At 35.5% G+C, this 26528-nt stretch overlaps 1 protein-coding gene across 2 annotated transcripts in view; it reads left to right on the plus strand.

Annotated features, from left to right (window-relative positions):
• LOC140344111 (transient receptor potential cation channel subfamily V member 1-like) overlaps positions 1–26528 on the plus strand; it is a 45832-nt gene that overhangs the window by 9222 nt on the left and 10082 nt on the right. For both annotated transcript variants that reach the window (XM_072431055.1, XM_072431061.1), the window contains exons 2-11: positions 1135–1427; positions 4382–4524; positions 9893–10045; positions 13895–14035; positions 15003–15301; positions 17721–17897; positions 19352–19510; positions 21017–21112; positions 22046–22116; positions 22833–22998. In XM_072431055.1, coding sequence (XP_072287156.1) covers positions 1204–1427; positions 4382–4524; positions 9893–10045; positions 13895–14035; positions 15003–15301; positions 17721–17897; positions 19352–19510; positions 21017–21112; positions 22046–22116; positions 22833–22998 — 1629 coding nt within the window. In that variant the 5' untranslated portion in view covers positions 1135–1203. The remainder of the gene's footprint in view (positions 1–1134; positions 1428–4381; positions 4525–9892; positions 10046–13894; positions 14036–15002; positions 15302–17720; positions 17898–19351; positions 19511–21016; positions 21113–22045; positions 22117–22832; positions 22999–26528) is intronic.

The following is a 26528-nucleotide window of genomic DNA, read 5'->3' on the forward strand; positions in this document are numbered from 1 at the left end:
CATTTTTACATATGTGATAAAGTCATATTTTCTATCTGCTTCCAAATAGCTACTTTTTAGGAATGTACCTTTATTGCAGTGGAAGTTATGGAAAATAATTGAAATTAGGTTTCATAGATAATTGCCTTTAAGGAAGATTGTGTGTACAGTATTCCCCTGACGTAGTTAACATTTTGTCATGGCCATTTACCAAATAACTGACTAGGGATCTCTATCATTTTCTACAGAGGAAAATGGACAGTGGGTAGCCACCCGTTTTTTCTCCCCTCTCTAATATGACCTGTGCACAGGCCTTAGGCAGGTCAACTCTGTGATTGGTTTAGCTTCACAGATATGTTTGTAAAACTCTGCAGTGCAGACCACTTTTACACCAGGCTGTTACATAGGGTTTGTTAGAAGTTATTTGAAGTTGTAAGAAAGGTTCATTTTATGCCTGCATTCCTTTCTAAGATCGATTTATGTCTGCTGAAAGTCTCCTTTACTCACTCAATTTTAAGGGAGGCACTGTGCTTAGCACCACTTCTTTAGTATCCTCTCACAAAGTTTAGGTTTGTTAGGAAAAAACAGGAAAGAAAAAAAAAACTGTCTGATGTTCCACTACTATCTACACTGTTGGCTGGTATTCACATTTAGCATAAATTATAGTCTCACAGTTATTGTGCAGTGCATTGTACACCATACAGTATATGCATAGTCACCCACACAGCAGTAATATGCCAATGAAGGTACTAAGAAAAAGGGTATGTCTTGATGTTTACTGTAATGTGTAAAGTTTAGTATAAACTTTAACTTAGTACTAAGTGTAACTTTAACTTAGTATAAGTGTAACTGTATAGCAATTAATATTTATCTTTTGGAACGTTCACACCTGATTGGTTGGCATTGGATTCAGATCATTGGTACCTTTTTGTGATTTCATTCCACCTAGTTATTCTTTTTTTTCTCTAAAAACACAAACTGATAATTTATAAAACATATAAAAGCTTTCTGTACTACTGGTCTGATAAATATTAAATTTGATGCAAATATTTTCCTTTATTATACACCTGTCATCTGCTGTTCCTTGTGCAGCTGGCTCATAGGTAGTGTAAGCAAACAAAGACTTGAAATACAAATACTGTCTCTGTCCTACAGGTATTGGCTGATGTGGATTGCTTCTCTACCTGGATCTTTGCAGACAGATCACTATAGAAGAAACCAACAATGTCTCAATCAGATGCTGAAAACTCAGATACTCCATTGCAGAGGTTTGAGCTACAGACCCATGACAATGACACAAAAGCAGCCTTTAGTGAAGGAGACAAGGATGCAAAAAGAGATAAGAAGCCACCCATGGAATCGGGCATGCAGAAGGAAAGTAAAAATTTCTCACCTGAAATTGGTTTCAATGCAGATTTTGCTATTACACTACCAGGCTCCAAAGTGAAGTAAGTCTTCTTTTTCTTCTCTCCTTTTGTACATTTCAGTCTAAGTTCTAGACATTTCTATTACATTTCAAACTAGGTCCAAATCCAATCTAATGTTCCAATCGCAGTAAACTAGTTTTGTCAATATATCAGCCCATGCTGATCATCTGTGAATAGAATGCTGGTGGCAAGGTCGTATTTTTAAAAGAAAGGTTTTTTTTAGGGCCTGATTGTATTTCCTAAGCTCCACTTTTACAGGTACATTGTAGGTGCAAAAACATTGTAATAATATTATAAATTGATGTTTCTATGTCAGATAATGACTTTTTTTTATAAACACACTAGGTAAGCGTGTATTAAACGGTGAAAGAGTACAAAGTACAGAGAATTCAATCTTCTATCATCTTTTAAATCATATGGAAAGTCATTTATTATCATTTATATATTTATATTGCACTTTGCTTCTCAATGCTAATTTGACACAATGTGAACTTCTACTGTATTTGTAAGCTAATGCACAGGATATGTCTGTGTTCTTATTTATCTATGTTATGGTATTAAATAGTTAAATTCAGCTGGTTTATAACATTAAAGATGTGTTACAGAATGTTCAAGTTGCTTCTTTAGTTCTAATGAGTGTCAGGAATATACTTGCCAGGAACATAACCCAGAATCCAAATAGCTCAGTACAGAGCATACATTATCATCTAACACACTGTAGTATGTGTGTATGAACTTTTCAGTATGTTATACGTGTACATTCAGGAAAATTGTTATTAAAATAAGCACAATTACTCACATTTGTGCCAATCAGACATATATGGAGACATACAGTCAACTCCCTTCAGTCTATTAGTTTGGATGTACTATAAGCAATGATGTACCCACTGCAGTGATCTTTACACATGTACTGGGGGTTAATGTATTTTACATGCCATTGGTGCATCTCATATCCACCCTGGCACCCCAGATATGGTAGATGATGATACCTTAGATTCCTGGATGCTACTTCATATGTATGAATATAAATATATGTATATATATATATAATATATATATTATAACTTTATCATAACATGGTTTGTTATTTATTTCTCTTTGTAAAATAAAGAACATTTGCAATTGCCCCTCCTCCTGTGAGCATTGGTAAATAAAGTTTTTTTTTTATTTGAAATCCAAACTAAAGAAGGATAAAGGACTTGTTCTGTGTTTTTTTTTCCTACTGACGCACATATTTTCCACTTTACTTCTCTGTGGCCTGTCTTAACACTGGATTTTTTTCTACTCCCCTACAAGCTGAATCCAGGGTAGCAGCAAAGGCCTGAGAACAATGTTCCCAGCCTTTATGAGACCACTGAAGAATAATTATTCTGTATCTGTCAGTTATTCTCTTTATTTCCTATGTTTCTGATCATGCTGCCAAATTTTTAACATTTTTAGTTCCTAAACAAATGCATTCTCACTGTTTACTTAGTTATATCGCAGTTAGCTGCTTTATTTAACCACATTTGTTCTTCTTCTACATTTGTTCTTCTGGAGAAGGATATTTACATAGATATCAAGTATTTGCATGAAGGAAAGTCTGATGTCTCCTTAGTTTTATGTTTTGTATTCTAGTGAAGTCACTTGTCACCCCTTGTCAAATACTGGTCTGAATCACTAGTTTCATGTTAATAAGGGTTATGTAGGCTTCAACAGTACACTACTTGATAGGTGTTTTGTGATGCATCAAAGGGGCATTTACAGACAATATCTGACAACATTTACCCCTACAAAAATTTTTATTATTTCTTGCATTTATTTTGCTTGGATGATTATAGCTTAGACTTTGTTCTTGTACTCTGTTTCCTGTAAATATTGTTACATGCTTTAGATTTATTTTATGAGATTATATTGTAGATAATAGGGTAACCTACACGTAACCTCACATCTACTCTCTAACTTGAAAACACAAGGTATAAATAATTCATTCTATGGAGATAAGGCTGCAATTAGCTTTCAGAATTTAATATTGTAGTGTTGGAATAATCCAAATAACATGTGTAATGTGTATTAGATTGATAAAAAAAAACTATTGGTTTTTTTTTCTTGTTATTAAAAATATATCTCAACTGTAGGCTTATTTTTTTGATGTTCCCCTATAACTCTGAACTGTCCATCTTTTAGAGGGACTATCTCTCTTTTGGGTCCAAATATTATTGTTTTTCTTTCCAGATGTGTGTGTCCTTTGACTTTGCTCTTTCTTTGTTTCTTTTTTTCCTATTTGAAAAATTTGGAAAGAATGGTCTCCCAGCTGATTTAAAAATAAAAAAGCTCTACTACAGCAATACTTTCCCCCCAAAATTCTTTACCTGGAAGACTACAGACACCTTATAAGTGTAGGACGTCAAAAACTCAACCCAATGATAGGGCATCATCACTCCACTCACATCACATTGGTTCTCTATATGCAGGGTCGATTCTCCCTATAACCAATGTAAGTGTAAGTGTTTTGCTGGTGAAGGCCCACATCCTGATTTTGACGGTGGAAGTAGGTTCCCACCACCTGAATAACCCATAGCATTTTTTCTTACAGTGACAAAAGGGAAGGGGGGACACCAGTGGTGTCATGCTTGGGGTACCAAAATAGCGGTGCATGTCATGTGGCCGAGGACAAAAAGAAGTATAAATAAAAATATAACATAGAATACATGAATGGGGCCTCCAGTGCTTTAAAGTGTTTATCTTATGAACTCTGCCTGTGTTTCTTTGGACTACAGAATACCCCCTTTATGTTATGGAAATGGGAGGGGGAGATATACTTTACTCCAGTTTAGGAGGGAGCAACCTGTAGCGACAACACTGTATAATAAAACATAATAATACTAATATTACAACAAATTTAACCACCAATCTAAGTCCTGATAAGCTGCAAATTAATAACACTTTGTTCTTGTAAAGGGTGTACATTTTAACTGTATTATCTTTTTTCAAAGGGCCCCTGTCATTGACCCCAAAGATGTTTACACCAGAGAAAGAATCTTTAAAGCTGTTGTTAATCATGACATCGAGGACCTTGCAGGACTAAAAAGTTATTTGCACAGATCCACAAAACATCTTACTAATACAGAATTTAAAGGTAAGAGTTCTCAATGGTTTTCTATACAAGCCATGACTATTCACACATAGATTGGAATGCCAACAAAAGGCCAGTAGCCTGAAGGCACGCTAAGACCAACGTTTACATATAACTGCTAGGTTTCCTAGCTAATATTGTTATATTTTTCTTGGTTTACACATTTTTTAAATTTGTAATCTTTTATGTTACTAGAAAGAGGAAAGAATACCCTTTTTGGTTTAACTAGTTTTGAATGTAAATTTGATCATGGGTTATTGACCTCTGCAAACAACAGGTTCAAAGGAAAGCATGGAAGTACATGAAAAAGACATGATGTGTAGGAGTTCTAACTTTGTTCCATGGTATGCATAGGGAAACTAACCTGTTACAGACTATAATGTTTAGCCATCAAGTCCTTTTAATGAGCTAAAACAAATAATTCAGGAATCAATCCAGAGTATCAAGGGCCACTGTAAATTTTCAGCCAAGGACACTGCATCCTAAAAGATGGAAAGTGCATGTATCAGATATGCACCAAGGACCCCTAAAATGTGAATGTGTATGTATGTGTATGTTTTCAGACAAGATGCAGCCCTTGGAATGTCAGTGCCAGCTGTTGTCAGAAAGGGCTCTAATACAGCACACAAGAAAGTACCAGATATAAGAGTATAAACAGAAACAAACTCTGCTACTCTGAAGACTGGAAGCCAGCACTACAGCAGAGGTAACCAAAGTCAAAACACAGCCAAGGTTACAAGGAAACAGGAGATTCCGGCAAAGGAGCTGGCATCACAAAAAGGCTTGTCATGAATTGCAACAGTCGAGAAGTGGAGAGATAGAAACAAAAACAGTGCTATAGAATGTACACCAAATACCAGCAGAAAGTCTGAGTACAGAAAGAGAAGTTAGTACCAACAAGTGTATACCAAGAGGCAAAAAGGCTGAAGACAAGTTACCCAAAGGCTCATTTATGTACAAGTGTTTGGATCAGCATGAGAAGCACATTGAAAGAAACAGCAAAAAATAAATGTTTTGCATACTTTACTTGACTTTATATGATAACATCAGTTTTATAAGTAAACATGCGCTTCCTGTAAAATCAACTGACCAAACATGCCCAAGCTTGCTTCTTTGTACAATACAAAAACAACACATTACACATACAAGAATGATGGTGTATACTAGGTGAATTTAGTAAAATGATCAAAAATAAAGACATTTCACAAGCCAGCAGACAGTTTAAAAACAAAAGGTCCAAGCGCCAATAAAAAATAAAGTTTCAAAAAGAATGAAAGCCCTAGCCTTTCTAGCTCCCTAATTATACAATCCTCAAAACAGCCTTTATCATGGAGATAACCTTTAAATAGCTTTCAGCTCTCAAGGAACCCATGCTATGTATCACTGTATCTACACCTTAGCATGTACAGTTAGTCATGACTTCTTACATTGGTAGTCAGGGAATCCTCTCATATCAAAGAAAATTAGCTGAGACAGGCTCCCCTACATTGTTAGTCCATGAGAGGTGGAATTGGTAGTAATTTTGCTATCTATAAGGGTGACATTATTCCCAATGGCCAGCAATGTAGGAAGCATTCTTCCCAATGATCACCACACTTTGCTGTGAGTTATGGATATAGCAGTTATACAACGGGTTTCCTAGAAACATTAAAACTTCTTTCAAGGGGTTTTGCATGTTAAAAAGATTGATAAAAACTGCTTTAGATAAACTTTAGGATTCCACAAAAACCTGGTTGAAAAAGCATATTATGATAGTAATACCTCAGTTTTAATAACAAGTAAGCAATAGAATGAGAAGTTTATTACCAGAAAACAGAAATGAGCTGCAAATTATAATATTTTCCTAAAGTATTTTCTTTTCCTAAATAATTCCTTCACAATTTAATTTTGCTAAGTGAATATACAAGTTTATATAACAGAGACAGATGTAGACTTATGGAGTTTAAACTAGTGCAGTTATTTAATTTCCTACATTATTGGGTAATTCACTTTTCTTCTTTGATTGATTTTTAACACTTAACAGATTATTTCAGGCTTTTATCTGTTGTGTGCTATGCTTCATGAAAAGATGCTTTGTCTGAGCAGTTTCATGGCCATAGACACAAGTCACATGGTAGACCATTACCTCATGATCTGAAACTCACGTTATACAGGGGACTGTGGAGCAGGCTGTTGTTATATTAGTTATGTTTTTACATCTTAAAGATAAAGCTCAAATGTTTTTTTTACGTTTTAATAGACAAAGGAATAGTTGGGACCCCTGCCATGTTTTATTTTGTTGTCTGTCCATCATTCAGATGAGTTTTGTTACTTCCTGCCCTGGAGACACAACTGGAAAAAAGAGATCTCTCCAAGGGCTATCTCCCTGTTAGAACAGGTTTAATCACTGGAAGATTTCCCTCCTGTTCTTGTTCCTGTGCCAACACAAAAATGCTGGAATTCACATTACTTTTTGTACCAAAATAGTGGTCACCATGACCAGCAATGACAAAGCTCCATGATCACACTTAACAATAAAAACCTGTAAAGAGCTTACTATCACATGCTATACAAAACTAGTTTCATCAGTGTGTTAAGATGACTGTTGTTTAATAGTGGCACCACTATGGTTTGTGTCACCCAGTGCGGTAACTTATGGTGCCCCCTCCTTCTTTCATGGATCTCTTCCTGTACCAGGCCATACAGAATCATTGAAACTGAGTTTTGGGCTAATCTTACTCAGAATTCTTAAAGTCCAAAATCATTACCATGAGGGCAACAGTACTAAATATAAAATACATGCAACCAAAAATTATACCATTGTATTAATTATATTACTATATATCATTAAAACAATTATATAAAATGATACAATATCATATATACAATCTAAATGTATTTACACGTATATAGTTGTATTCGGTTTAAGTGAAAATTCAGTAAGAAAACATTAAATTTCAAAGTAATGGTAATTTTGATTACAAACTTTTCTTTTTCATGAGATACAATAAGTAAGAATTTTGTATAATCAATAGGGGTCCAGGTTATGTAGAATTGTTAAAACACTACAGTTGTGAGCTTTCCTAATCTCCACTGTTTGCCCACTTCCTTTTCCATTATTCATAATTCAAATCAGTTAAAGATTAGACACCTCATTAAATGTAGAAGGTAAACAAAACCAAAATATTATTTATTGTTTCTATACAGTAGCATAGAAAAATTACATTTGGATTGGATACATGGAAGAATTAGCTCCAGGGAGACAGCAAGCAATTTTGGTGACTAGTCTTTTGCCCTCGCCTTTTCTATTATTAATAATGCAATCAGGTAAAGATTAGACACATCATTATATGTAGCAGGTAAACAAACCTGAAATAATATTTAATGTTTCTATACAGTAGCTTAGAAGAATTCGATATTTGAAAGGCTTGGCATATCAGAAATTGGGAAAAGCTGCAGAATTAGCGGTAGAGAGACCACAAGCAATTTTGGTGACTAGTTCTTTGCCCTCTGTCTTTTTTTGAGTACAACTTCTAGAATTAATTTTCTCTTTGTGGAATTGCCTGTAAACATTTACTCTGGTGGACATTCTACAAATCAAATAACAATAATATGGAAGTAGGCGTGTAAAATGGTGAAAGTCATATAAAATGACTCAAAATCTTAACCATAATGCTCATTGAAAGTGAACTAACTTTCAGAGATAACAGATGGTATATTTCCATGAATCTTAAATATGCCTTTATTCCCACCTAAATTCTACAGTAACATACTATAATCAGCAGTTTTGTAAAACCTTAGTCTCTTTATTCCAGCCTGCTTTTATTATTTCGCATCATAATTGAGGGCTTTTTGCTAAATGATAGTTCTTTATTTTGATGTAATGGTCCGTAAAAAAAAAATATATATATGACTTTTTGTGCCTTTGATTTTGCATGTTATTAAAAGCTTTACAAATGCAGCCCTTCGCTAGTCATGTGTAAACTGTAATCTATTCCTTGTCACCAGTACAGAAAGCCATGTACATGTAAATATAAAATCCCAGTTGTTACCTCAACAGGAAGTGAATTTAAATGTAAACAAGGTAACAATTATACTGATGAAAACTTTCTAAGAGGGGATTTCCTGCTGCATTCAACAGGGACTTAAGGGCAATCACATAGGAAGCCCATACGTTATGTAATGTTTTTAATGGATTAGACATTAAGGTCAATAAAAACATTGAACCTGTCAAAAATCTATTGGGATCAATTACATTACCTGTCAATGTTTGATCCTTGTATTGATTGTACACTGATTGCAAATGATTGTTTTTTGGCCAGGCGAATTAAATAAACTAATAATTAAAACCCTAAATGAAAAAAATGACAGAAATTAGCACTCTGGCCTTTGCAGCGCTGGGTCCCAGGTTCGAATCTCTGAGTTTGCATGTTCTCCCCATGTTTGCATAAGTTTGCTCTGGTTACTTTGATGTCCTACATTCTGAAAATATGTAGGTTAATTGGCTTCCCCCCAAAAATTGACCCTAGACGGTATTAAAGACATATAACTATGATAGGGACATTAGATTGTGAGCCCCTTTGAGGGGCAGCTAGTGACATGACTATGGACTTTGTAAAGTGCTGCGTAATATGTTGGCACTATATAAATATTGTGTATTAATAATATAGATGCACTTACAGATCTGAATTACGGTATAGGCTACTATTCATTATAGTGTTGTTGTAATGTAGCAATGACTACTTCTGCTTATATTGTTATTTATCACACAGATCAAAAGAACTGTTTGTTTTATCCATAGCAACAAGTTAGACTCTTCGATTCATGCTCCTTCATTGTACTAGAGCAGGGGTCGGCAAACTCCGGCCTTTAGGCCAGATAGGGCCTAGCCAGTAGTCCGTTCCGGCCTAAGGCTCCTTGGCCAATCTGGCCTAATGCCCGCTGGCACCCCTTGGTTCTGGAGCTGCCGTAAATAGGGAAAGCTCCCCGAAGGTAAATCCCTCTCCTCCGCAATGCATACGAAGGAGAGGGATTTCACTTCAGGGGGCGTTCCCGGGTGGGGGCGGAGCCATTAGGGCAGGTCCGGCCTAGTGTACTCCCACCCCAAATATGGCCTAGTGGCCATAAAACTTTGCCGACCCCTGTACTAGAGAAATGGATAGTAAAAAGATCCTTTGGGCAACAAAACAAGCAGCTACTTTAGGTCATGGGACAGTTTGTATCCCATGTTCTTTACCTGACCCACTAACCTCTGCAAGACTGTACATCTGTCATGTGCTCTGTCTCAATTATTTTGTTTGCTGTAGAAGATAAAAATGTGTTGGAGTTTAAATGCCCAGTAAATCCTACAAATAATTCACTTTTGGCTGTATATTTCTTTTTTATTGTCCAGATCCTGAAATGGGGAAAACATGTTTAATAAAGGCCATGTGGAATCTTAGGAATGGAATGAATGATACAATTCCTATATTGCTGGAAGCTGATGAGACGGCTGGTAAAATGGAAAAATTGGTTAATGCAGCATATACTAATGAATATTACAAAGGTAAAATGCAGACAATAAAAATGTTTTAATTTCTTCTGTTTTCCCTGAATATCTTAAAATCCTTATCATGAAACTCTAAAGCTCAACAGCAGTTTGGAGTTATGCTTGCTCTCTCACTCTTGGTCTTTATTTATTTTTTCATTCACATAGCACCAGCATGTTCTACAGCAGGTGTTCCCAACCCCCAATCCGCGCATACGTGGTCCGGAGTGCATGCATTTAGTGGTCCGTGAGCTCCAAAAGGTTAGAGACCACTGTTCTACAGCAATGTTCCTAAGATATCTGAAGATTGCAGGACTCAAAATAATTGACTGACAATTTACTTAGGAGAGGAAGAATAAAGTTGTCCATACAAACTCTGATTCACATGAACAGGTTTCCCCCCAGAGCTCTCTCTGATGCAATTAGTGCCCCATTAAGGGCCCCATACTAAGTAAACTTCCTGGACCCCCCTACCAATGTCTAAAATTTCCAAAATTGAAAAAGTCAAGATCTTTTGATTGCGCAGACCACCGTTTGTATAACCCAGTGGTATATAAAAGGGAGGTGATAACAATATCCACACTCCATTTAAAATAATATGTTAATATTTTGTATTCAGTATTTGAATATTGAACTGTCAATTAGCAAATTAGCCAACTGATTTGCACCAATAAACCAGCCTACAATGAAAGTATATGCCTACTAGTGATGACCATCAATAAATGCTTTGAAATAATATGCAGCCAAGACTCACTAATACCCCTTCCAACCCTCATGCCCTGGACTGATGACTTGCCGCTTGAACTCCTTGGAATGACTTGCCGCTTGAATTCCTTGGAAATAATTAGCACTCATAATCCTCCCTGAGAATTCAAACTATCCAGTGGCCTGTGACACCCTCCAAATATTTAGGCATATTGGTCTCCATCAACAATACCACCATACACAACTCCCCCCCCCCCATTTATCCTAATTCTTTACAATGAAGACCACCCCAAGTTTTCTGTCCTTTGCTATCTCCCAATCCCAACTGCTGGGCAACAACAATTATCGTTGTAGTTGTGTTATATTTCTATTTAATGACTATCACACACATACATACAGGTAGTCCCTGAGTTAAGGACATTCGACTTACAGACATCTCCTAGATACGAACTGGACTTCCCTGCTCCCTGGAGGATTGATAGGGGTGAGGGGGCAGTTTGAATGACTTGCAGAAGAAGTCCTTTGCTGTTCTGCAAGCTCTTGTAACTCTTTAATGACCAAGACAAACTGCAGTTGTTTTGTTTTTGCATACAAAGCACAGCTTGCTCCAGAAGGTAATGAATCTCTAGGCTCCATTAAGTTTTTTTGTTTTTTTTGCTTTGTTTGTGATTAACTCACAGTGAGGATTTTATATTTTATATATTTCATATATACTGTATGCTTTTTATGTAATCAACATACAATATAAAAACACATCACTTAAAAATAAGGGCTAATGGATAGAGGAAACAATGTATTCAAATGAATTCACTTGAAACTTGCAATGGCTTGAGAGATAATGGATTACAATTACAACACATTTATGACAATTTCCTTTAACTGCTATACTTTGGAGAGAACAACACATTACCCTTCTAATCTGTAAATGACTGTCTTACATTTTAATGGATTTAATTGTGGATAATCATTTGGGAATCGGAAGGCTGCTTAAAACGTAGTTTAGGTGCAGCGGATACGTCCGAAACTAACAATAATTTCATGTGAGATGGAAGAAAATGGCAGATATTCCAATTATTTGTTATTTTACCCATTATGCAATCAATAACTTTTAAACGTAATGACACACTATACCCAGACAAGGAAATGATGTTATGATGGCCACCACCTTCCTGTAAATTTCTGTAAATATCTATGTAACCAGTGTTAGGTATCTTCAATTCTATCAAGCAATATGATTGTTGTGGTCCATTTTGTAAAACTACATTTTCTACAATATTTTATCTAATCCTACTGACATTTGATCTTTGAAATGTATGATATTTCTTGCTTCATTCCTGATGAATTTGGTTCAAGGAGAACCAATACCTACTGGACGTACCAATGAAAGATTTTCATTTACGTCCTTATTTATCTCAAATTACACTGATGATTCTCGTTACTGTGGTTTTCATATTAGACATTACCTAAGGTCTGACATTTGCTACACCTCATGTCAGAAACACATGTTAAATATACACTTTTCATTGTTAAACCTGCAGAATTATAATATTTTAAACTAGCTAGTTCAACTCTTGGATAACTCTACTTATGAAAGCTTCTTTTTAAATACAATGTTTTACATTAGCAGGTCTTCCGGATTAGCTTTAATACTCTCACTTTTCGAATTTATGGAGATTTGCTTTTTTTGAATAATTCAACATTTCCATCCAATTTTGTATAGGTCTCATTCACATTGTGACATGATAAAACTCTGCTGCTGAAATACTTTCTAACAGTCTATGTTCTTAACTTGAACCTAAAATAAGATAGAATGAAATGCTTTGTATTTCCTCCATCCAAACCAATTTTTATTGTTTTAATTTTTTCTTATATTAATTCAGAAAATATTTTTGAAAATAGTAGCATACTAGCAACCATCTACAATCGCAGACTGAAAGGACTATGAATTTAAATGTATATATATATATTCATATGTCAGTATATACTGAGAAGTCTTAGTCATGTATAACCAATGTCACATAACATCAGATCACTGGCAGCAAGGCAGATTCAAGTAGTGTAAGGAAATGGTGCACTACAGATACCTATACCTACATGTATAAGTAGACTTATTTGTATTCCAGTGCAATTCAGTGCTTGGTTTGTTCGAAGAATTTTAAGTGTTATGTTATTGAACATCCCTGAATATTCTAAGAATTCATATGTCACTTTCTAAAGGTAATTAGGAGCAACATTAGACAAGACTGCTGGGACATCAACGGGTCCCAGGCCAAAGGAATGATATTGTTGATTTCAATGCTCTTCCCGCCAATGAAATAAAAGTATTCAACCTAATGCCTATTAGATTTCTGTCTCTGTACATATGCTTAAATTGTGCCTTGGGAGTAGTTTGAAGAGAAAAGGCTGAGATATTTATTATTAATGAGAAGAGAGAGAGAAGGAAATACGATAAATGCTTTAAAGAAAACTCCATTCTTAAAGTGTATTTTTTTTTCTTATTTCATTGTTCAAAGTGTTCTAAAATGGCTTTAGTAAGGAAAGTTATCTGGATATACCCTAAACTCTGTCATATAATGTCACGGTTCTCATTACAATATATGGCAAAACAAATGATCAAAACATAGAGAGATGGAGTGTCACCTGTCAATGTTAGTATGGGGGAGGGCTAGCTATTAGTGTCAAAACTTTCTTACAAGAGCGGCTTGGGATTTAGGAATCTCTGGATATTGGAAAACAATTTTTCAGAATGCTATTTGATGTAAATGATCTAAGGTTATAATTTAATGTGCTAGTGAATATGAAAACAACTTTGTTTTAGTTAATATTGTAATTGCATTCATTAGCACAGGTAGCCTTGTCCTGCTCCTCTAGTCTGAATTAAAGCCATAGATTTTTAGTGAAAACTGATATGTGAAAAAGAATATATGGGCAGTCCAATTCACACTAAAGAGAATGTTTATTTACAATAGAGAATAAACCGTGTTGAATTTAAATGTCATTCAATTAATTTATGTGCAATGAATGTGCAAAATGCTGTCTTTCTTTTTTTTTTTCATATGATTGGGGTTTTAAATTATGATCTTGCTTTCCTTGATATACTACTAATACATAGTTAAACATTAGACATTACTTAATAAACATTAGTTTTTCTCTGTTACCTAGGAGAGACAGCACTTCACATAGCAATAGAGAAGAGAAGTATGCAACTAGTTCAACTGCTGATGAAACACAAAGCTGATGTTCATGCCAAAGCAGAGGGAACATTTTTTCAAAGAAAGACGAAAGGAGTCAGTTTTTACTTTGGTAAGATGTCACAATTATGTTCTAGATCACTTAAGTAACTGAATACTAAATAAAGCATTTCTAATAATATATATGGCCCTTACACACTCTTCTTTATTTGTGATGAATAAATAGTTGTTATATTAAAAATATTAAAAAATGGGTTGACTGTTGTAAACTCTTCTGGCACAGCTCTTTAGTAATTCCTAGATAGCAGCTGTAAACTGTGTAAAAAAAATTTTAATTGACTTTTTTATCCCTTCTTCCCACATTGGCTGGTATACATTTTTACTAGTTTACAGATATTACAGATATTAAAAATTGGCTCCAGACAATCAGGGAATGAGGAATGATGAAATGACTTTACTTTCAAAAATACGATTACCATTTAGGGTTGTTAGCTTGGCTGAAACTGTATTGCATACTCTATAATTTGCTTATTATTCTATTGCCCGGTGTAAGTTCCGTTTTAATTTTACATTTTGGTTTGATTGGTTAGCTGGTGGCTGAAATACATGAAAACTTTTGCCAGATCTTCAGATTGCAGTACATGCTGACTGTAAAGAGGGATGGCCAGGTTTCTCAAATGCCTATTATTCTTGGATAGAGATTTTGAACATATTTGCATAATTTATCAGTTGCAGGTCACTGACAATCCTCCATACATGAATTGTCGTGTTGTGTTAGCATTCATTTTCAATCGCACCCAGTATGGCAACGTACTATCCATGAACATGTATGCTAATTCACCACTGTGCCTTGTATTAGCATGATTCATATTTTTGAAATACAAGCTAAAGCATATATTTTCTGACATATAGTCAGTATATATCATGCACTTACAGGATTAGCATGAATTCTCTTACCCCTAAAGTGTAATTTACAACTTTTCAAAAACTGAGCTTAAAGAAAAACTTGCACATCTTGATAGATGCTGATAGATCGCAATATTCTTTGAATAAAATCTGTGAAATATTTCTATTTGCAGGTGAACTCCCTCTTTCTCTTGCTGCCTGCACTAACCAGCTCAATATTGTTGAATATCTTCTAAACAATCCTTACCGAAAGGCTGACTTAAAAGCCAGAGATAGTCATGGGAACACAGTCCTGCATGCTCTGGTTTTAGTGGCTGATAACACAGAGAAAAACACTGAAATGATCACTAAAATGTATGATGCCATTCTGAAAAAGTCCATAGCAATCGATCCAGAGATGGACCTGGAGGAAATTCGCAATTGGCACGGTCTAACACCACTAAAGCTAGCAGCCAAAATGGGTAAAATTGAAGTAAGTATAAAAGAAACCTTTGTAAACTTCATTCATTAGTGGCACATTTTGTTAAAAAGAAAAAGTAGAATGCTTTGTTGATTAGTTATTTTCCCCACTAACAACTAGGTTAGCTTTCATACATCAACACTTTTTGAAAACCTATTATACTATCTGAAATAATGTTTAACAGAAATATAACTACCGTACATCTTTAAGCCAAACACATGGTAAACTACTTTCTTTTGTATGTGGTGATGAAGGATAACAACCTCTGTTAGGTTTTATTGATGGTATTGTTCTATTTGGTGGCCTTTCTCTTTACTACCTGTTCCATTCAAAAAATATTTGTCACCCAGACAGGAAATGGGAGGATTTTTCAGAAACTGGGAAAAGAACTTGATGTAAGCTGTAAACTTACTCATTGCAATGTTTTTGTCTTGTTTGAAGAGCATTCCTTTTACTTTCTAGTGAGGAAGAGACAAAGGTCCCCCATTGCCTACATTGCTACATGGTTCAAATTCTGCATGGTGTGTAACTGGGTAATGTTTTCAAGGTTCATTGAGGTCATTAAATGAAGAGAAAAGAAAAGTGGATTTTTTGGCAGACTTGTATTGTTTAAAACCTTTAAAATCCTTTATTTTGAACAATATAGGAGAAGAAAAAATTCACAAAATATACATTTGATACAAAATGATGCTTATCTCTCTTCAAGGAGTTGTCAAAATTGTACACAAATTGTGGAAATTGGGCACCTTACATATCATTGGATACCAATAAAAAACAGACTTTGCAATCTTAGTCAAATATTCAAAGTACAGCTACAGTCTCATTCCCGATGCGTTTCACCCTAGTGGGCTTCCTCAGGGGATTAGGAGACCTAAAAATTATCATGATTAATTTTTATATTATTATTATATTAGGGCCATGAATATTATCAGAACGTTAGAGTCAAGGCATATAAGCATCTGAAAAAAACGATGAAAATAAATCTTAATGAAATGCTACGAGACCCTTTTGCTAAAGTTTTAAAACACATGTCCAAAATGCCTATGTACGTAAGTCTTTATACTTCTGATTTGATGTGGTTTGTCCTCTACATATCTTACCATAACTTACCATTTCTCTGTAAATGTTGATTTTCCTATTTATTGTCTATGGGGCAAGGACGTGACCAATCTGTATTGCTCAGTTGCAGTAGAGGTAGGTCAGTTCACGAACATGGCTGTGCTGTCTTGCAGGGCTGTGTACTTTTTATTGCAATGTATTGCAACTGTGTATTTAGCTCATGTCTCTTTTTAGACTATGCCGTTGCTGTTGTTAATTGTCTCACATTTGTGAATTTTCTGTGTTCAATGGTACTAGAGAAACCATGGCCAGTTGACATTAAAGGGATGTTTTGGAGGGTAATTTAATGAAATTAATTCCCAAAACACATCAGACGTCTGAGAATAGCATGAAGGACATTTAGGTAATGTCTAGCTAATCTAAATATCTCAGTGTAACAAATGTTACAGTGAAGGACAATAGGAGCATGTTATTTATGAGTGTTAAAGACTACTGTGTGCAAGAAAAAACTAAAGAAAGAACTAAGTTTCTGTTAGTTCTGACATTAAAAATGTAATGAATGTTTCAATTTAAATTGTAAACAACATTCATTAGTTAAGAATAAATAATAAATATACAATTTATTCACCCATTACCTTTATTTTTTAAACTTTTTAACTTTTAAACTTTATTTTTTTACCTTTAAACTATCACGCTTTTTAGTATGGATCAGCTAACTCTGGCACATGGGATCTGTTTAAACTGAGCACAAGATGGAATGAGTATGCAGAAGATAAATTTACAGTAGAACCCCGGTTATCTGGAACTCAGATAACCGGCTCTGCTGTCAGGTGCTGGTTATCTGAGATCTGAGTACTGGATAACCGCGATTTTATGACAATCAACAAACCAGAGCAATCAGCAGAGCTCCACTGATTGCTCCCCTCTGTGATTGGCTGAGGAAAGGGAAACCCTGTTGATGGCTCAAGTGTCATCAGGGTTTCCCTTTTCTCAGCCATTCAAGTCTAGTGCTGAACGGCTGAGAAAAGGAAACCTCAGTTCTCTGGAAACTACATGTATTTGGAATAGGCCATTCCCCATGGGTGCAGGATAACTGAGGTTTTCCTGGATTTAGTATAAGGGCCAGCATGGGATGTGGTACCTCAGATAGGTCTTTTCATTTGTTGTAATAATAAAATCCTGGTCTATGTTCTAATCCTTCTTCATTGCACACAAAACTAAAACTAATATTTGGTTGTGATTCATGTTAACTAGGTAACAAAGGTATAAACAGTTGTTTACATTTGCTAAGCATGTCATTCTCTGACAAACAATGTTTAGTCAAAGTCTCATAGTTGTAAATGTGTGTTGTTGCTTTGTGTCTGTCTTTCAGTTGTTCAAACACATATTGCGAAGGGAGATTACAGAACCAGAATATAAAAATCTGTCTCGGAAATTCACAGAATGGACGTATGGCCCAGTGCACACTTCTCTGTATGACATGTCATCAGTGGACTCATATGAAAATGACTCTGTACTGGAAACTATTGTATTTAACAGTGATGCCAATGTGAGTGAATAATCTGTGTGTCAAATTATTCTCTATATATGTGGCAGTATACTGATTTGACAGGTTGACCATCTAGGGCAGCTTTTGTAAACCTTTAAACCCATGAGGAACCAGGAAATCTTATTGGGGACCATTTATATTGGTGGCCAGTGGAAAGAAGAGACCCTTACAGTGGTGGCTAGAATACCACCTTTATCGACAACTACAAGTATCTTTAGGGTTATGCAACTGGTCAAAAAATAACGTTGTAATGTTGGATTTTTCCATATCCTCCAATCAGCCCAACTGAGCTGTTGTATAGAACCGCTATCCTAAAATATCCACCACTACCTTGCCTACAAAGAGGATATCTGGAATTTAGCAGGGGTTGTAAATGCTGTGGTTCATTGTTGTCAGTAAAGCTTTGGATGGGACATGGAAAATTTAAATGGCAGGAACAATAATCCATCGTGTTGGGTGTTTTCATCCATCTATTGGGTTACCTGATATAAGGTAGTAATCCATTGTCGGCCCTCTTCCTCCTGTCCTATTATTATTTATATTTTAATTATAAAGGAACATATTACCCAGCTTTGTACTAGCTATTTATGTTAAAGGGCCATTTTACTCAAAACTGCAGTTTGTTATATTTTTTTATTTGATACAATTATAATGTTGTTGTTTTTTTCCTAAAGTTTTTTTTATATAGTGGGGAGGCTATAACTGTTTAAGTCTACCTCTTGAGAATAGATTCAAACCCTTGGGAACAATTTCAACAGAACTCAGATTATTGTAACACTGTTTAAATGGAACTATTGCGTTTTCCTATGTGGAAATACTATGAAAAAACAATTTCAGTGTCCAATGTTAAAAAAAAATAGTAAGCAACCTAAACCATTACAGTCCACCTGCAACTTTTTATTGGGGTTTTAAATAAATATAAGATATATAGAAAGGCTGCACACAACCCATGCTTCTGCTCCTCACAATCACCAGCCAATGAATGAGTACCCCGCTGGGTATCAGTGAAGCAGAACCTATCCTCTGTCCATTCTTTTGTTGACTGCCCATGGCTCAATAAATGATTGGGAATTCTCTATTAATGTCCAAAAATATGGCCAACTCAAATACATCTTATAGAGAGTATGGGAAGGAAAGGACATATGTCATCCTAACATACTGTATATTTTGTCCCATAGTGGCACACTGCTCCTTCATAGATACAGTACAGTGAGAGAGCCCTAGAAAAGGGTTTAAATTATGGGGAAGAACACTATGTTAAAATAAAAGAGAAAAAGCCCAAAAAAAACAAACTAATGCAGCCACACACATCTAAGAACAGATAAGATGTAATATATTAAAATGTTTGTTCTTGGTAATTATAACTCAACATATGATTTTACTATCACCTAATGCATGCTCTCCAGAATTGCCAGACATTAAAACATAATATTATTCTTGTACTTTCTCTGCAGAATCGACATAAAATGATAGTATTGGAGCCCATCAACCATTTGCTGCAGGAGAAATGGGATTCTTTTGCAAGCAAGATTTTCTATCTGAAGTTTTTTATTTATGTTTTATACATGATTATCTTCACAGTGACAGCATATCACAGGCCACTAGAAGGACAGGTGAGGAATTCAAACCTTTTTATTTACAAATGGAAGGGAAACATTTAAGGCTATGTACACGCTAGATACGGTATTGCCCCAGACAAACAATTCTAATCATCTAGCTTATGTATAGCTCTACCCGGGCAATATTCACTGATATGTCTTAGTGGATTGATAAATGACTGAGTGGGGAGGATCGCTGTATGTTCCTATGAGGAAGGATAATCCAGGGTTCTATTGACTTGTTTTTATAGAACATAAAAGAGCTTTGTGTATACTGCACATTCTTTCTCCTGTCACTGAAAAAATCATTTTTAGCAACACAGATCTAACATAATATACATATATATATATATATATATATATATATACTAATATACATACTCTTTGTCAATAATGACTTTCCTACAAAGCATTGGGTCTAACTTTCAGTGAATGTTTTGCTAGCACATAACTTGGCTATTCAAACTAAACAGAGCTTCACTTTTTCTAACACTCTCTTTGCAAAGTATACATTCCCCACTCCTTTAGTAAATCAGACCCAACGTGTTATTTTATTCTATCGACAATTTATATTGATTGAGATCATTTTTTATTTTTTTTTAAATATTTACATTATATTGCACTATTTTTCTATATATATATATTTATTTATATAATAGTAATACAGCATATTGTCTGATTACTGTTTTAGGGCTAGTGTATGAACATTGACAGTGCACACTTGACTGCGCGCAGGATTTGCATGTTTGTTTCTTTTTTCTTACTTTTACCTGTGCTTCATAGAGTACAATCCTGTTGTTAGCTAGAATCTTGCTGCAGCTAATTGGCCCAATGTAATTACATTTTCAGTTGAAGAAATTATAAGGGCAATTAACTCATAATCACAGTTGGTGTCATCATCAACCAGACAGGAGCTCAGGCATTCAGGTTTGCCACCTGTTGTTCACTAGTGATATATGCACAGTAATGAATCCGCTGCATTTAGATAATAACCCTTTAGATGTTTGTGGATAATATTGGAAGACATACAAAGCAGCTGTGCCCCTGCTGTGGAGGAATACATAGCATGTTATGCTAGGCTCAGTAACAGAACCCAACAAAGTTACACTAGCAAAGATAAAAATTCACACAAACATAATAATACATATCAATAAGAGTTCTGTTCAGAGCTTGTTTAAGCTATTGTAGTGCAGTAACCCTCACCTAATAAGCTGTTCATATAGCAAAGTGAAAAATCACCTTGCAAAGGACATATCACTTAACTAAGCAAATGATGCTAAGCTGTTTTCTTCAGCTATCCAATCATATGCAAAAAAAAATGTTTGTTTTTACCTTACTTACAATTGGCTATCACAAAGTGAGACAGAAAGATATTTCAACAGAAGTTTTCCACGGTGCAGATGTACTGGAAGTGTGATAAATGTGAGCAAAGTTTGTGTTTATGTATAACTATGGGAAAATGCAAATATGTTGGAATATTTTATTAAAATAGTTATTGCTATCGCATTTAATTTTTTAAAGCCCCCATTCCCACTGGAAGGGACACACAAAGACAACTTACGTGTATTTGGAGAAGTCATCATCATGTTTGGTGGAATATATATACTAATATGTCAGGTATGTACAATTATTAAACAGTATTTATATAGCACCAACATATTACTCAGTGCTGAACATTAAATAGGGGTTGCAAATGACAGACAGATACAGACAGTGACACTGGGGGAGGAAAGGACCCTGCCCAGAAGAGCTTACAATCTAAGAGGTGGGAGAAGTAGCACATAATAGGAGGGGATATAGAATGGTGAGTGAGCAGTGAGGTTTTAAGCAACAGAAGAAGACGGGTAGGCAAGTTTGAGTGTTTTTTAAATGTGCAAAAAGTAGGAGTAAGCTGAATAGGACGGGGAAGACCATTCCAGAGAGTCGGGGCAGCTCTAGAGAGGTTTCGGAACCGTGCGTGTGATGAGGTTATAAGTGAGGAAGTCCTTTTTAGGTCATTGGTGGAGCAAAGAGAGCGTCTAGGGGAGTATTTGCTTATCAGGTAAAAAATGTAAATGGGACAAGAACTGTGGAGGGATTTGAAGCAAAGCACAGGAGGTTGAATGTGACAATAAAATTACTTTGGATTTAGAACTTTACCTTATTCCTGTGACACCAGAGACTTTATAAAGAATTGTTAAGTTCTTATTGAAGTTTATGCATCTTGAAACATAACTTTTCTTTTGAATTATTAGTCATTTCAACATATCCAAGGATACCAAGCAACTTGGCATATATAGCCATTAACTCTCCCTTTTTCCTTGTGATTTGAAAACTTATGGCAGATCTATGTCAGGATAAGCTTTGCTTTGTTTACTTTCAGTGTAGTGCAGGCAGAGCAAACATAAACAAAGCCTGGGCTGGTAATAAGAGCTTATATAACATAGGGAAATAATGTGCTGATTAAAGACAAAATGTTAACAAACACAAGCAATGCAATTCTGATCATTTGTCGTATTTCTTCAATGTTATTCAGTGTATTACAATCTTCTTCTGTTCTATCATTTGCAGATAATTTATTTTTGGAAGAGACGTCCTTCCTTACAAAATTTAATAATGGATGGCTATTTTGAAATTCTTTTGTAAGTTGTAAACATTTATTTGGTGTTATCATTATTTGCATGATTATTATGTGTTAGTTTGAAATATTACAAGTGCAATAAGAAACAAATACCTGCAACAATAAAGGTCATATTATAAAAGCTGTAAATGTTTCACTAAACATACAGTGATGGTAAAAAAATCATTGTCATTCAAAACATGCAACTGGAAGGTTCACTTGCATTGAATGTGTTTATTATCATAATTATTGCTTTATAAAAACTTTTCATACCCAACGTTTCTAAAATAAATAATTTCACAAAAAATTCAAAAACAATAAACTTACAGTCTGTATATGTTCAAAAAGTAAGATGTGATATCTATTACAGTTATATCAGAAACAGGGAGAATATTGTTTTTATTTTTTTGCCCAACCCTACATTGTGAGAAGCAGAGGCAATAAAAGCACTGTTATATAGAACCACAAGTTAAGAGTCTACATATAAAAGGCTGTGTACCTGTTTCAGCTAAAAATCTTACATGAGTACAACAGTTCCTCGGCCTTTGTAATTAGTAGGTATTCCAGTTGAATGTGCCTTACCACTACTAGCTATCCATAGTCTGCAGATGGGATAATAAGTTTTTTAAGTAATTTGTATGCTCAAAGCAGCATGACTTAACAACACTACCAACATACTTAATAAATATGCCTATGATGTACCTCCTTGTAACTTGGAAGATCTGTTTATTTTTACAGCTTTCTGCAGGCCACCATTCTTCTAAGCAGTGGCATTGCCTACCTGGCAGGAAGTGAAGTCTATGTTGCTCTAATGGTGTTTGCACTGGTTATTGGTTGGGTGAATATGTTGTATTACACCCGCGGATTCCAGCAGACAGGAATTTACAGTGTCATGATCCAAAAGGTCAGTATCGGTCATATACCTATATGCTATATACTGTAAATCTCACTATACAAAAGATTCCAAAATAAAGGAACTACTTCAGATTTGGCCAAACAAACCCAGTAAACAGTTACATGTCCTTCTGGAAAACTTTGTTGTTAAATGCTTTTAAGTAACAGTTCACCAGAAATGTTAAGTGGAAAATAAAATTCACTTTCATTTAGCAGTGTAATAGCTTACCTATAACCTTTAACAAAGCAGGTTATTTGATATATTTATAGCAGCTTAAAGAATGAAAAACATAATTATTTCTGTTTTCAAGGTCTGTCTGCCCTCTGGTGGCAAAAACATCTTGATTAAACTATCTATATATATATAAATTAGATGTATGTATGTAGGTGTGTATGTTCCACCATTACTCGAAAATGCATGGAGACATTTCAACCACATTTGCTATACATCTTTGTACAGTGCTGTGCTATATGTCAGAGCTATATTTGAATGTATGTGTGTATGTCATCACTAGGAAACGCATGGAGAAATTTCACCCAAACTTGCTATGTTCCACCATCACTCAGAAACGCATCATGTTGATTCATGTGAGTGCACCGCTGATCTTTGTGCAGCGTTGTGCTATATGTCAGAGCTATATTTGGATGTATGTATGTGTTATATATATAGATGTGTTTATGTGATTAGGGATGAGCAAGCTGGAATAATAGCGCGAAAACGGCCTTTCGATTCATCGAGAGGTGGCGCTCTCACCGAACAGGATTTCCAGGGCTGCATCATGAAATCCTCTGCAATCTGTAACAAATGTATTATTTGTAAGAGAAACTTATATTACAACTTCAGGAAGTTCTCCTTTGCCTGGCATCTTCTCAATAATTACAGCTGTGGCTGCATTCATCGAGAAGAGTGTGGGATCCCCGGGGCACTAGAGGTTAATTAACCTCTAGTGCCTGGGGATTGTGCGAAAAGGAGGATTTCCAGGGCTGCATCATGCCCTGGAAGCCCTGGAAATCCTCTGCGATCCATGGGTACTAAAGGGTAATTAACCTTTAGTGCCCCGGGAATCGCAAACAGGAGGATTTCCAGGGCTGAACGCAGCCCTGGGAATCCTCTTGTTTTAATTTCCTGTTCCGAAGGTTTTGCAAAAACGGTTCGCCGAAATTTCGCTGAACTATTGGAAGTTCAAGGAAATTTTCGTGAGAATGCCAGAGGCATTCTTGCTCATCCCCATGTGTGATCACTAGGAATCGCATGGAGACATTTCAGATATGACTCAGACTCATGTGAGTGCACCAGTCATCTTTGTACAGCGCTGTGCTATATGTCAGAGCTATATTTGTATGTATGTGTGTATGTCATCACTAGGAAACGTATGGAGACATTACAACCAAACTTGCTATGTTCCACCATCACTCAGGAAACGCCTCGAGACATTTAAACCAAAATTGCTAGATATATGACTAGACTATGACTATTGTATATTTGCATGTATGTATGTATGCATGTATGTATTGCTCAGTGACAGTGTGTTTTTTGCTTACATACTTTGTTTTGGACTCTTACAAATTTCTGGCCTGTAATAATGCCTTCGAGAATACGTAAGGCAATTGGCCGGTAACAATCAAAGGCAAAAAAATGAAACAACATCATAGACAAGAAAATCACTATAGCTTTATTTGATTCCTTTACCTGTGTAATATAAGATTGCAATAAATAAATACCCTAGCAAAGCTGGGTAATCAGCTAATCTATAATATAGTACAGGTAGTCCCCGGGTTACATACGAGATAGGGAATGTAGGTTTGTTATAAAGTTGAATTTGTATGTAATTCGGAACATGTACATTATTTTCTTAAATGCAATTAGGACAGATGTCTCAACATAATATTAGACAGTGTGGTGTCAGTTATTGTGTAAAATCTGTAAATTAATCACAAACAAAGAAAAAAAAAAAAAATCTTTATGGAGCCTAGACATTGATTAACTTTTGGAGCAAGCTGTGCTTTTACATTAAAAAAGAAACAACTGCAGAGTTTGTCTTGGTTATTACCGCAAAAAGCGGTAATCCCTAGTCACATTCGGGGTAACTTTAGAAGCCCCCCTTACCTTTGCCCTGCGATCCAGCGGCTATCTAATGGTCCCGCTGTGATGCGGGGACGTTTCTGAATTAGGGGGCCTGGCCGGCAGGGAAATTTAAAAGCAGATTACCGAGTAATCTGCTTTTAAATACCACCCGGGGTCCCAGCCACGGCGCTGCTCCCATCAGCAGTGAGATGGGAAGCACAATGCAGGACTTCTTCATTGTGCATCACATCTATCTGCTGATGCGAGCAGCAATAGTAAATTCTGGGGATGGTGCCAGCTGGCACCACCACCGGAATTTACTATTGCTGCTCGCATGACCCAGAAGGTCTGCATTGTGCTTTGCATCTCCCTGCCGATGCGAGCAGTAGCAGCAGCGGCAGCAGTGTTGGTGGATGCCGGGGGTGAGGCAGGCGGGACATCCCCACTTGCATCACCCATGAGGATGTGACATCTTCCGGGTGATATGAGTGGTGATGTATTCAGAGGGTGTGGCCAGGCGGGAAATTTAAAAGCAGATTACAATGTAATCTGCTTTTAAATGGTTATTACAGTAAAAAAACACCACACAACATATAATAAAAATAAAAGTACATATTTTAGTGCACCAAACATCATTGCCCAGTGCCCTGATTTACATTTTGCCTACTATTTTCCCTGACTTTTTGACATTTTTTAATAAATTAGTTTTTTTTTGATAATATACATTGTTGTGGTCTATTATTTCATTATTTTTTATAATTATTTAATATATTATAAGTTATGATTATAATATAATAAATTAATATATTTATCATACCCAGGAGTTAATCCTAGAAATTACAGGCCCACAATACAAACAAAAATTTCCATGCAAAAAAATTAGGATCACTTTTTGTATCAAAAAAGACAGAAATAAATTAGAATGCTAGGGGGGTTAAAGAGTTACAAGATGTTACAGATCAGCTTAGCTTTTTCGATCACCCACAACCGCTGTTTTTAGCAAAAGATTTCTTTTGCAAGTCATGCAAACCGTCCAATGAGCAGAGAAACCTTGTTCGTATCTAGCAGTCACCGTATGTTGGATGTCCTTAACTTTGGGACTACCAGTACCTGAAAAAAATATTAATTGGAAACAAAAGGATAAAAAAGAGAACTTTTCCTCCGTTCTACTGCTATTTGGCTGTAATTTGAATGCAAACAACTTTAAATGCATTGTTGCAGTATCATTCTTTTTGCAGAAGAGCTAACGGTACTTTTTTTTTACAAACTTTAGCATCAGTTTGAATAAACACATACTAATTATGTTATAAAAAAGAAACAAGATGATAATAAACTTGAACACCAGACATAATGTGTTAATTTGTCCTTCAAAGGGTTCCCTCTGCTGTCTGAATTACAAAAGAGGGAGCAAAAGCACCCCCTTCCTTTTCTCAACCTGACTGAAGTGTGACATCAATGATATTATAGCATAAATT

The sequence above is a fragment of the Pyxicephalus adspersus genome, chromosome 1, assembly GCF_032062135.1.
Source record: "Pyxicephalus adspersus chromosome 1, UCB_Pads_2.0, whole genome shotgun sequence".
NCBI lineage: Eukaryota > Metazoa > Chordata > Amphibia > Anura > Pyxicephalidae > Pyxicephalus > Pyxicephalus adspersus.